Raw genomic sequence first — 13396 nt, forward strand, 5'->3', positions numbered from 1 at the left:
CGAAATTACTTTTGAATTGATAGAACTAGAGCTGGAATTCGATGTTAGCACACATAACATAACATAACATAACATAACATAACATAACATAACATAACATAACATAACATAACATAACATAACATAACATAACATAACATAACATAACATAACATAACATAACATAACATAACATAACATAACACAACATAACATAACATAACATAACATAACATAACATAACATAACATAACATAACATAACATAACATATGATATAATATATAACATATATGTTCCCTAATGCCTTTTCAATATGTGCTTCGGTTTTGGTCAAACCGTGTCCATTTTCTCTCGCACAGAGAAATTATTCAATTCAATTCAATTTTTATTCGTATACTACAGAAGGTGAGTACAATATTACAACTGTAATATACACGACCCAAAAAAGAATTTACTTATCTAGCTTGGGCCGTTAACAAAAGGTATAATTGAAAAAATACAACAGTAATAAAAAATAACAGAAACAAGGTTGCTAAAATACTTTATAAACTGGAACAAGATAGTATATGTCAATTACGTTTCATTTTTCTCTCATTTCATTGGATAGCCATGTCAATATTTTTCCAGGTAATTCTATCTGAAATGATCTTCTCAGTCAATAATTAGGCATTGTGTAAGGAAACATCTTCCTTAAATAGATTCAAAAAAAATTTTTCTTAATTGTAAATAGGTGTTTGCCACTTGTTCTCTTAATTTTTTAGATGCTAATTTTGAATTATTGTAGGGATTTATGATAGGATTTGGATATTTAGTTATAGAGAGGTTAAATTACTATTTGTAAAATAATATCTTTTTACGTATTTTGTAGTAAAGGGTTCCCCTGAAAATCAGCTCTGCTGAAGGGCTACCCTCGTGAAATATGAAAAAATAAATCGACGAGGAAAACAGCGATTAGGGAGAACAGCCTACTTTTTTTCTGGGGCCATTCTTTTTCCAAAAAGGTCAGGCTATAGACATCCTATACATTGGCCTTGAAAAACCTTCGAGTGTGGAAGGTTGAATTTTTCGACTGAAACAGTCTTAACCTCGTTCGAAAGGCATCTCCCCAGTCCCCACACTAACTTTTTTCTCCTCCGTATCTCCCTATACCACTTGTTCTGCGTAACACGTATTGAGACCGCTCATCAGACCGTGAACACACACTAGTGTGCATGTTGAACTACAGAAGTGTCTTCCGGGAAGCACGTCCGGTAAGATATCAAACTTTTAAATTCAATTACATTAAATTTCCAGATAGTTACTTATCTGAATAGCCCAAGTTAAGTTTAGATAGATAAAACTTGTGACTATAGTAGAAGATAGGCTGAAAATGAGACATGTCCTCTGTTACTCTTAGCTTCGTGCTTGTGTACTCATCAGACAGACTATATCTATTGCTCTGCGGTTTTGTACATCGAGCACTGTCAAGTCAGTATAGACAACGGAATAAAAGTTGTGACTTTATTTATAAAATATACTGTGCTCAAATCATATTTTGGTGTCATCTTCATTTCACGCACGTAACAAGTACAAAAATATCGTGTAAGAATCGAAATGTGCACATTACATTTAGTGGGAAAACATTTATTGCAGTAAACATGCATTATGATAAGAATAAAGACAACAACCGCTGCTTTGTGGCAATGGTTCTTTGCATGAGTTCTCTTTTGAAGCTTTGCATTAACCTTTAAATAATTTAAATTATTATGGTATGATATGACATTGATCGCCTCAATGCTTCTCTCTGCTTTCACAATAGAAAGGAAGCTTTAATAACAAATGTATGAATCAAAGTCGCACTGTATACAGTGTTTTGAGCACAGAAGCAAGATGCATTACACTGAAAAGAAATGTTATAGTATCTTCTTAAAGAAAGAAACTGAATGATACAGTACTATCTACGGAATGGCAACTTAGAACCGTTCTCTTAAGTGTACTTAAGGATGTACAGATGGATCACTCACAATTTATCTATAGATCTATCGATCGCTCATTATATGATTGATTAGTATGAAAGTAATTTTCACTTGTTCTATATAAGAGACTTGAATTTTTTACTGCACTGAAAGTTTTATAATTCTTAATGGAATTGAGTAGTTAGTTTTTTAGAAGTTTCTTGAATTTGCGGTAAACAGTAAAACATTCCCCAAGGAAAAAGACTGTAAAGCAATTTCCGTGTCCAGTTCAACTGTAAATCCATAAAATTTCTGAGCAAAATTGTTCACACTTTTGCTCCGATGAAGCCCCGTATGCCGGGGTGAATTATTAGCCATATCTGATTTGTTGTTGTTCATTCTAGTCGCGTTGCAGAGTTATTCACTCACTATATATTATCGATTTTTCGCCGCAAGAATTCCATCAGAGCCCGTCGAGCAGCCTGCTATCGTGGCCTTTCCTTATCCCCTCGATATGGATCAATAATCTCATCCTTTTATCTTCTGAATTTGTAGCTGGCCTTTTCAAGAGAATGTTTTTCCCAAGTCTGTGTCATTATCCTGACAACCGTTCTTTTGATAGCACAGGGCTAGGTTCCAAAAGTGGGATTTTTGCTGGTTGTAAAGTGAAGCTTTTTTTTAAAAATTGTCTTCCAGTTCTGAAAGTTTATTAGCTACCCAGCAGTGCCAATACTGTGCTTTTTGAGGATAGTTTTTCTATAAAAAAGAGTTGCGCACTATTGTATTGCTAAACAAGTCTTTGTTTTGAAGTTGGAGACCGCAAAAGCTTATTTCATATAATAAAAAAAACTACGACTTTACTCGGGGTGGGGGGAACACTTGACTAGAAAAGAGACGGGGATATGCGAACAAGCTTTTTCCCTTTTTTCCCTGTCCCATGAAAGGTAGACCAAATAAGGCACCATTATGCCAAAATTTAGATTGAATTTAGATTGGATTTGGTTGATCTACTCATTGTGATTATTAAACCTAGGGCTAATTGTCAAAACTAACAAAACTATAGCACAAAATCCATGGCATGTGGACTATGTCTGAAATCTAAACGTCAGCTGCTGTAAACAAATCTATGATCAGCGCTCTCAATTCTCTGAAACGACAAGCACCGCGGAGCAGGAGGCTGGGGGGCTTTAGCCGGTTTTTGACCCCCCTCCCACTTTTTAGACCCCCCACTTTCTCAACGCTCCGCGGTGCCAGGAATAAGGGCCTAAAGGATCAGTCTCAAATCTTAAAGGCTCAGTCAGCTTGCCAAATCTCAAATCATTTTTTATAATCACATTTGTTCTTTTCTAGCAATCAAATTGTTAAAAAAAATTCAACATATCAAGATCTTAGAGGGCAGTAGCTTCAAAGCATAGAAATGTTTCCCCTTGCAATAATCATTGGCCTCCTGGCTGTCTTTTGTGGCTACTTTGCAATACACGTTGGTTTGTAAGTATATCATTTTTACATGCTATTTTATTCAGTAACATATCGCGTCATAAATATCAATATGGTATAAATGATAAAACAAAAGATTACTTAACAAAACATAACATAACATACATAACATAACATAACATAACATAACATACATAACATAACATAACATAACATAACATAACATACATAACATAACATAACATAACATAACATAACATAACATAACATAACATAACATAACATAACATAACATAACATAACATAACATAACATAACATACATAACATAACATAACATAACATAACATAACATAACATAACATAACATAACATACATAACATAACATAACATAACATAACATAACATAACATAACATAACATAACATAACATAACATAACATACATAACATACATAACATAACATAACATAACATAACATAACATAACATAACATAACATAACATAACATAACATAACATAACATAACATAACATAACATAACATAACATAACATAACATAACATACATAACATACATAACATAACATAACATAACATAACATAACATAACATAACATAACATAACATAACATAACATAACATAACATAACATAACATAACATAACATAACATAACATACATAACATAACATAACATAACATAACATAACATAACATAACATAACATAACATAACATAACATAACATACATAACATAACATAACATAACATAACATAACATAACATAACATAACATAACATAACATAACATACATAACATACATAACATAACATAACATAACATAACATAACATAACATAACATAACATAACATAACATAACATAACATAACATAACATAACATAACATAACATAACATAACATAACATACATAACATACATAACATAACATAACATAACATAACATAACATAACATAACATAACATAACATAACATAACATAACATAACATGAAAGCGTACCAAAATAAAACAAACTGCTCATAGCATAATCAAAAGTTTGTTGACATTACCAACTAAAGAATTTGCCTACCCAAACAAACCCTAGGTTGTGAAGATGAGAAGGGGTTGCTGTGCCACTAAAATCTCTCTGAGTTTCAGCAAGAGAGACTGAGCCTTCTGAGCCCCCCTGACTAAGCCCCCCTTCGCGGCGCCAGTGGTTTAAAGTCATATTTTTATGGTTTTTTCCTTTTTTTATAACGCAGATTCAAGAGATGCAGACAGAACGTGGGATGTGCTATTTGAAAACTTTAAAAAAGGATCAGAAGACTACTTCAAAAATTTTCAGACATTTTGACATGTGTGTCGTTCAAGACATCAAGAATGTTTCTTGCGTTATGCATAATTAATTTTGTATAGTTTTTTTGCTTCTGTGTCAATCAATTTCAGTTTACACTTGACTACGGTTACTGAAAAATGTATTGTTTGGTTGCATGCATGCTTGACTTTTAAGGCTCCTCTACAGTAGTCTCTAAGGGTATTTTCATCAAGAATTCATCAAGTCCCACGTCCTTGTGTTCTTCAAGAAAAGTATTAGTCCCTGAAGCTTCCAATTCCTGTTCTTTTTGTAAATCCCCCTGAATGTAGTTTAGATTTGCTAAAAATTAGATGTTCGAAATTTCTGGGAAAAAAGAAAACAAGGTTTTTAATAGACTTACTCCATGAGCTTCTGTTTCGCTACTGCCTCACTTGACGGACGCTACAACAAAAGTCTATGTTTTTAATAACCTTTTTGTTCACTTTTCGGTTGTATTGGAACTATTTTGGATTTACATTTCGAAGTTTTTTTAGTAAAAAGCGATTAAAAAGAATGTACTCACATGTTTTGCTTCTTCTTCTTATTACACTGGTATCTTCGTGGATTTTCAAGAATCTTGGGCACGAATAATGTCTATGTCATAATTTCGTTACCTGCAGAATTTTGCTTTATTGTCGTTGCGATTCTCACCCTAATATTTCTGGTTACCTTTTCTTAAAAACTGTCATAAAACAATAGTTTTGAAAGGAGGAGACTTGAAAAAGTTTGGGTGTTTGGTACGTGCCCATTCACATTAGGAATTGATAGCAGTACATAAAGGTGAGTTGATTTGTTGTAATTTTTGCTGAAAAACGTCATGCTTCCCTCTTTGAAGCACATTTCAGCAAATAAGGAAAACAATCGAACAGAAAGCTACCACATGTAAAAAATAATTTCATTCAAATCCTTTAAACCCTTAGTCACAAATCTTTGCAATACGTAGAGTGGCAACCCTAAATTCGATGCTCAAAGTTCGTTGAAAAAGTGACTTTTATTGGTATATAAAGATATTGCATCTTAAAAGCGCTGCTTCCTTCTCCACAACTTCCAATTTAAACAGGTAATGAAAACCAATGGAATGCGTATATAATTATAATGTAAATAAAATCTAATCTTTCTAAAATTTAGAAATATAAGAGCAGTGAAAATGATATCAACAAAGGAAAAAAATTACCTCCAAGCAAAGCTACAATACGTGATTTGAAAATTGCAAATACAAAATACTGAAATACGTTGTCATCTCGACATGAAGGGTGTCTCCTTTAAGCGTCGCTTCCACCTTTGCCACATTTTTTAGCTCTGAAAAAGAAACAGCATTGTTAATTCTTCCCTACAAACTTACCGGGCCAAAAAGCTACAGAATATTTATGATACTAGAAATAGCTCTTGCTAGTACTGCCCGCAAACAATTAGTTCCTTGATAATGATTGCTTTGAAAATTTAGGTCAGGACATTCGAAGAAGACACCATCTTGGGTTTTCACAATTTTATAAAAACAGCTGCTCTAGTTGATGCTAAATTATTCTTTTTATCAAGAATTTTTGGTGTCCAGTTTGCTTTTGATTTAAGTCCAACGCCCTTTTGAAAATCATTAAGTTTTTCGAGGGTTTGACATCTATAAGCCCTTCACTCGTGCGCTATCGCGCGCGAGTTGCGGGCAATAAAAGAAAACAATTTTCCGAAACAAACGATCGATTCAAAACATGGTCACTGGCGTTTAAATAACTCTAAGAGGAACCGAGATCTCCACTTGTTTTTATAAATCCTACCCTTTCTCTTACATAAACCACCATTCTTTTCGATTGCAAACCTCTTTTTCCTTCAATTTTCTCTTACTTCTACCATTTTGTGCCTTAAGTTTTAAAGTGATCCAAAATGATTTTGAATCTGATGATGGCCATCATGCTGTCCTAAAATGCCTCTTTTGCTAGAGAACATTTCATTATTCCTAAAATCGCATTTTCATTTAAAATGTGAAACAACTTACAATCCAAAATGTACGACCATGTAGATTAGGGCACAGCACACAACAACAACAATAACAAGCGCCATTATGAGTTTGAGTGGATCGGTTACTTCTGCAAAGAAATAAACAATACTCAGGCATTTTGACCGTATCACTAACACCCTTTACCATAAAATGTGGGATTACAGGACCTTTAGTGATAAAAAGAAACGGGCTCGATCTATGTTTAGTTCTATTCCATTGAATCTGTATGCTACACTTGTGCAAATATACTGCAATAACACCCTGTAGTAATACACTAAAATAGCTACAAAGGTAATAGAAAATAATTTAAAAAAACTATTTCAGAGACTACAGCAACATAATTAGCAAAGCAGCTGGATGGTGTTTTATTACTCTTTTTTAATCTTTAATACTCTTCAGTATCGTAAAAAGATAGGAATGGAGGGCCATTGTTTGAGAACAATAGGAACAAAAGAGATTCTTCATAGAAAACAAGGGATATTTAGAATTTTATTTTACGAAACTGGGAATCTGAAAGAGTCTTTTTTTTTAAAAACTGGACATCTGTATGATCTATTTTACAAAGATGATGTGGCCATGCTATGAATTGCTTGACTGTCCGAGTGAAATTTGCCATTTTCTATTCATGCTCGAAATGTAATCTGTGTTCCACCCAGCAACAATTGGCTAGCTGGTTGGGATACCGTCCCCTGCTGCTTGTCTAGGACAAATGTCATCTCCAACAAGCACGAATCGAATATAGTATTTTGCTTTTTGGCGGGCAGGGAAAATTTGATGTATTTTGCTTCGCTACAATAAAATGTCATTAGAGTCTTTTTGATGCATTAGAAACGCATGATCATTAGCTATGGACCGTTGATTACTTACCTTTGCATGTTTTGCCATTCCCTTCGTATCCGCTTTTGCAAGCACAAGTAAACGCACCAGGGGTGTTGGTACATGTAGCTTGGGAATGACACGAGTGTGCTCCAGTGGCACATTCATCAATGTCCCCGCAATACGTCCCGTTTCCAGAAAATCCGCCCTGGCAAATACAGGCGTATGTACCGTCATAATTGTTGCAATTGGCATTGGTGTGACACCCTCCCTTCACAACTCCACATTCGTTAATATCCACACAGTTAAGGCCATTGCCGCTGAAACCTGACTTACATTGGCAAGTTCTCGATCCTGGTGTATTCGTGCAAGTCGCGTTGACATGACAACCACCATTCGAGGTCAGACATTCGTTTATATCTGTACAAATGATGCCATTTCCGGTATAGCCGGCAAAACAAGTACATGTCCGCGAACCGTAAGTGTTTGCGCACGTTGCTAGCGTGGCATGGCACCCTCCCTTACTGCGTAGACATTCGTTCACATCCATGCAGAAATGACCATTGCCTAAAGGAAAACAAAGTCGTTGCAAATGGAGATGTATCAAATTTAAAATATCTGCTAGATACGGTAAGAATAGCATGTTGGGTTAGAAAGACTTACGGCAACCGAGGGTTCGAATTACAAGGCAAGGTAGAATGCGAATTTCAAACACAATTATTTACGCTCAAAGATGTATAAAAATGTATGTACAAAACGTTCTGTTCTTTCTAAATCGTGGGTAGGAAGAAATGTAGCACGGCCTACTGAGCGTAACAAATTGAAGAAGCCACCGTGTGTAAATGATAAAAAATGAATCAGTGAGTGAATGAATGTCATATATATTATTGGATGTGAATAGCGCTGCGAAAATCAACAAAAAAGAACCATCTAACTTAAAGCAGGCGCTTTTACGTCAAAACCTCTAGCAGGATTATCTGGTCAAAAATTATCTTGTGACTTTAGGCCAAATGTGTTCGAGAAAAAACCCAGTTAGCTTTGTTTGTGCCTGTCTAAACGTATGAAATGCTACAATATCAAAGTATGCTTTTGCACACAAAATAAAAAACCTGCGAGGTACCTCAGGATTTTTATCTTAGGCCGTTTCTTGTAAATCTGTATTTAAGGATAGAAATGTCAGGGGTTTCAATATTCACATTATGACAAACGGCATCTCGGCTAGCATTTGTAGAAGCCTTAAAATGAAAAAAGCATGAAAAAGCCTTAAAAATTTGTACCTTCAAATCCAGCATTGCAAGAGCATGTGTACGATCCTTCTGTATTGGTACAACCAGCATTTGAACTGCAAGAAGCTGCGCCCGATGTGCACTCGTTAATGTCAGTGCAATGGGTACCATTTCCAGTAAAGCCAGATTTGCAGGCGCAAGTACGGGATCCAACTGTGTTATGGCACATAGCGTTGGCCGAACAACCTCCGTTGCTTGTAAGGCACTCATCAACATCATAGCAGTTCAAGCCAGTTCCTGCATGCAAGAATAATGTGGTTTAAATGAGTTCCACATATACGATTTTGGCTTAGAAGCAAACCAAAAAAAGTGTATACGAGATTGGGTAAACTATTTTGTTTAATAGTAGGGGTCATTTTTGCTTGGGCAAATGGAAATCAGTTGATAGCTATTTCTTGGCTAAACTGAATGGTACCCCAGGGTCAAATAATATCATAGTCTAAAAGAATATAAATTCGTCAAAAAATATAATCAATTCTAATATTGAAGCATCCGGTCACTATCATTTAATTTCATTTAAACTGGTTACTGGTATAGATTTACATAATGATTAGGCTTTCTCTACACGAAACCGAACATTGAGATTGAAACTTCAAGCTTAATGTTTATTGCAGCTAGATGGAAACTGTTCTCATTCGGCAACAATGCAAAAAACCTACTTCAGGACAGGGCAGAAAACAACTCCAGGACATTCGAGGAAAGATAGAAACTGCCCTTGAACTTTCATTAGACCGCCAGGATTGAATTTGTTCACGATCTTCAAACAGTATTTTGTAAATAGCGTGGTGTATTGCATAATAAGAATGTGATTAACAGTGATTAACAAGTCTCAAATATGCCCAGGGAGAAACAAACTAAAAATTAAAAAACTCATAAAGCGAGTAGCTAAGGCTGTCTGAAGATTTCATGAGGCGTGAATCTCGGAGTTGCATCTTGAAATTGTATTATTCTTCACACCAAAGCATTTAAAGTGTGCTTATCGAGCACTTTGTGACAGTCCAGAAAACAGCAATTTTTAAGAAAAAATTTTTTAACAATAACAACAGGTTGAGGTAGAGAGTTTGCAAATAGCAAAAAGTTTCACCATTTATAAAGACTTTTACCTTGAAATCCAGCATTGCAAGAGCATGTGTACGATCCTTCTGTATTGGTACAACCAGCATTTGAACTGCAAGAAGCTGCGCCCGATGTGCACTCGTTAATGTCAGTGCAATGGGTACCATTTCCAGTAAAGCCAGATTTGCAGGCGCAAGTACGGGATCCAACTGTGTTATGGCACATAGCGTTGGCCGAACAACCTCCGTTGCTTGTAAGGCACTCATCCACATCATAGCAGTTCAAGCCAGTTCCTGCATGCAAAAATAGTAATTGGCTCAAAGGAGATCCACATACACGATCGACTTTATCTTTAAGAATTTTACATAGCCAATCATATCAGAACTGTTTACTTGGAGCAACTGAATCGAACTTAAGCTGAAAAGTAACTTTGGTATAAATAGCTGCAATATCCTTTACATAATGCTATTCGGCATTTTCAATCTCATAAATAAGCCTAACATTGACAGGATTTTCTTGAAGGAACAGTGATTTCTAAAAATCTCTCAAAACTTGCTTTGAATCTTTCAATCTCTCTAACCCTGTTGCAGCAAAAATGACTTCTTTTTCATTGTATTCGATTTCATTGTTCTGGAATGTCTTTAAGGCAATTTAGCAAACCCCCAAAAGATGAACTTGTTACGTATCGCTCAATGTTATTAAAAAATAATGTTGTAAAAATGCAACGTCGTCATAAAAATTCATGTTTACAAAATTTCTTATTAAAACCATATTAGAGCTAACAATGAAAAAGAACCATAGAAAAACTTTTATTGTGCGAAACTGACAAAAAGCTGCATTTGTTCTGTCTTAATATTTTGTTACCAAGGCCAGACTAAAGAGATAGGATATGGAAGATTAGCTGTTCACTCAGTTTCTGATAGATTCGACTGTTTCTTTGTAGATAGGGCTATTTAACAATGGATTAATTTCCAAGAATTTAAACGTAGATTTTTATCGTTATGAAGGAAACTAATAAATTTTGTGTGTTTGTGTGTGTCTGGCTTTTAGGTTAATAACCATTTTATCGAATTAGTGGAGTTATTATGTGACATTTACTACAGCCTTGAAAACTTTGAATTTATCTACTTACTCGGGGCAAAATCTGGGTGGGTGAAAGGGTGGCCAAATCCTGAAATCAGTATCTTGTTGCCAAATTCCGTTTGATTGTGTATCATAGTAAGCTGATTTATAAGGTTGTACTAGCTTCGGGGCAGGAGAGAGGGGCAAAGTGCAATGAAAAAGGGCAAAACAACCGAATACACGAAAAAAAAACAATAGAAATAGGCATAATTTTGAGGGGGCAAGGGGGCAGCTTTGCACGCGCCTACATGCTCCGGCGTCACTGGTAAAAGTTCGCTTTCTGATTTATGAACGCATCTCCTTCTTTTGACACGTGACCCTATAACTTATATGATGTATTCCGTATATGCTTTGACAAAATCCTATGTTGAAAATGGCGAATGTTTTGCAATGCTGAGCGATCGTGCTCAAACTTTCAAAATTCATTAGCAAAGTGTCTTTCGGAATGACAATCGTGAGCCAATGTGTTTGATTGTATGAATCAGTAAAACGATTCTCCCTGACGAAGTTAACCTTGCAGACGAGGTAGTAATGAAAGCGACTAGACAACTATGCAAAAGTATGGCAACTAGGGACAAATGTTCAGATAATTTTTCACAAAAATGCAGCTCATTCATTACCTGTATACCCAGATTTGCAAGTACAGTTTCTGCTGCCAATTACGTCATAACAGTCTGCATTGACATCGCATCCTCCGTTGTTAGTCAGACATTCATTTACGTTTCCACAATACGTTCCATTGCCAGCATATCCTTGCTTGCATGTACATGTTCTAGAGCCTACAGTGTTTATGCACATGGCATTTTGGTCGCAACCACCATTTGTAGTCAAGCATTCGTTGATGTCGAAGCAAGACTTTCCATCACCACCAAACCCATTCTGAATAAAGAGAAGATTTAAAGATTATGTATTGGAAGATAATATAGGTTATTTCTCAATTCTATAATATGCTATGCTATGCTATGCTATGCTATGCTATGCTATGCTATGCTATGCTATGCTATGCTATGCTATGCTATGCTATGCTATGCTATGCTTTGCTATGCTTTGCTTTGCTTTGCTATGCTATGCTATGCTATGCTATGCTATGCTATGCTATGCTATGCTATGCTATGCTATGCTATGCTATGCTATGCTATGCTATGCTATGCTATGCTATGCTATGCTATGCTATGCTATGCTATGCTATGCTATGCTATGCTATGCTATGCTATGCTATGCTATGCTATGCTATGCTATGCTATGCTATGCTATGCTATGCTATGCTATGCTATGCTATGCTTTGCTATGCTATGCTATGCTTTATGTTTTATGTTATATGCTTTGTTATATGTCATTTTATATGCTATCTTATATGTTATGATAAATGTTATGTTATTCTACGTTTTGTTTCTCAAAATTATTAGAAAACTTGTTACCTTCAAATGCTACTGAGAATGTTACTTTGGAAAAAATTAAAATAGAAATAAAGTAAACTTTTGGCCATTGAACTTGTACTACAACAAATGAATTTAATCAAGTAAAGCTTTATCTCGTGCATTGTCTTCTAAGTTAGCAAAGATCTTTCGAAATGTGGAACTGAATGCAAACGATATTTTCAAGAATCTCATTTCAGCCAATGATAAGTCGATTTCACGTACATTACAAGAGCAGGCGAAAGAGCCAATTGTATTGGAACAATTGGCATACTGGCTACATCCTCCATTATTTTGGCTGCACTCATTGACATCATTACAGTTGATCCCGTCACCAGTATACCCCATATTGCACTTGCAAACACGAGAACCAGCAGTGTTTGTACAAGTTGCTGCTGCATTGCAGCCACCATTATTTACCAAGCATTCGTCTACGTCGAAACACAATATCCCATTGCCTTGAAACCCACTGTTACATGTACATGTCCTTGAACCAATTGTATTCGAGCAGGTTGCGTTAACATGGCAGCCGCCATTGTTGCCAACTAAACATTCATTAATATCTATGCAGAATAGGCCATTTCCATTGTAACCCGAGTTGCATTGGCATTCTCGACTACCTAAAAATAATAGATATTACCGTTATTAATAGACGTTTATAACTACCGATCCAGTCTAGTAACAATATTATCCATCTGGCCACCTGGTCAACCTGGCCACCTGGTCCACCTGGCCACCTGGTCCACCTGGCCACCTGGTCCACCTGGTCCACCTGGTTCACCTGGTCCACCTGGTTCACCTGGTCCACCTGGCCAGAGAACGCTTCGACATTCGTTATACTGAAATTCAAGCCATCTTTTCTTTTCTTCATCAAATTTCCTTTGATCTCTTTTTATAACTTTTTTAAGAAATAGAGTTTACGTAAAAGAATATGATGTCGAGAAAATGAAGAATTGGAGTACAATGGTAAATAAAAAAACGTAACTTAAAGAAGTCAGTGTG

At 35.5% G+C, this 13396-nt stretch overlaps 1 protein-coding gene and 1 long non-coding RNA gene across 4 annotated transcripts in view; one reads left to right on the plus strand and one right to left on the minus strand.

Moving 5' to 3' along the window:
• The first annotated feature begins 1127 nt into the window (after positions 1 to 1127).
• LOC135680754 (uncharacterized) lies at positions 1128 to 5233 on the plus strand. Its single transcript, XR_010515526.2, has 3 exons — positions 1128 to 1231; positions 3266 to 3403; positions 4618 to 5233. It is a non-coding gene; the product is annotated as an uncharacterized LOC135680754 (long non-coding RNA).
• A 629-nt stretch (positions 5234 to 5862) lies between these two features.
• LOC135680753 (uncharacterized) overlaps positions 5863 to 13396 on the minus strand; it is a 42918-nt gene continuing 35384 nt past the window's right edge. For all 3 annotated transcript variants that reach the window (XM_065194910.2, XM_089113708.1, XM_089113707.1), the window contains 5 exons: positions 9905 to 10150; positions 8793 to 9038; positions 7567 to 8082; positions 6697 to 6787; positions 5863 to 6008 (listed from right to left, as the gene is read on the minus strand). In XM_065194910.2, coding sequence (XP_065050982.2) covers positions 5972 to 6008; positions 6697 to 6787; positions 7567 to 8082; positions 8793 to 9038; positions 9905 to 10150 — 1136 coding nt within the window. In that variant the 3' untranslated portion in view covers positions 5863 to 5971. The remainder of the gene's footprint in view (positions 6009 to 6696; positions 6788 to 7566; positions 8083 to 8792; positions 9039 to 9904; positions 10151 to 13396) is intronic.

This window comes from Rhopilema esculentum, chromosome 18 (genome assembly GCF_057945365.1).
Source record: "Rhopilema esculentum isolate cy_ngs chromosome 18, ASM5794536v1, whole genome shotgun sequence".
NCBI lineage: Eukaryota > Metazoa > Cnidaria > Scyphozoa > Rhizostomeae > Rhizostomatidae > Rhopilema > Rhopilema esculentum.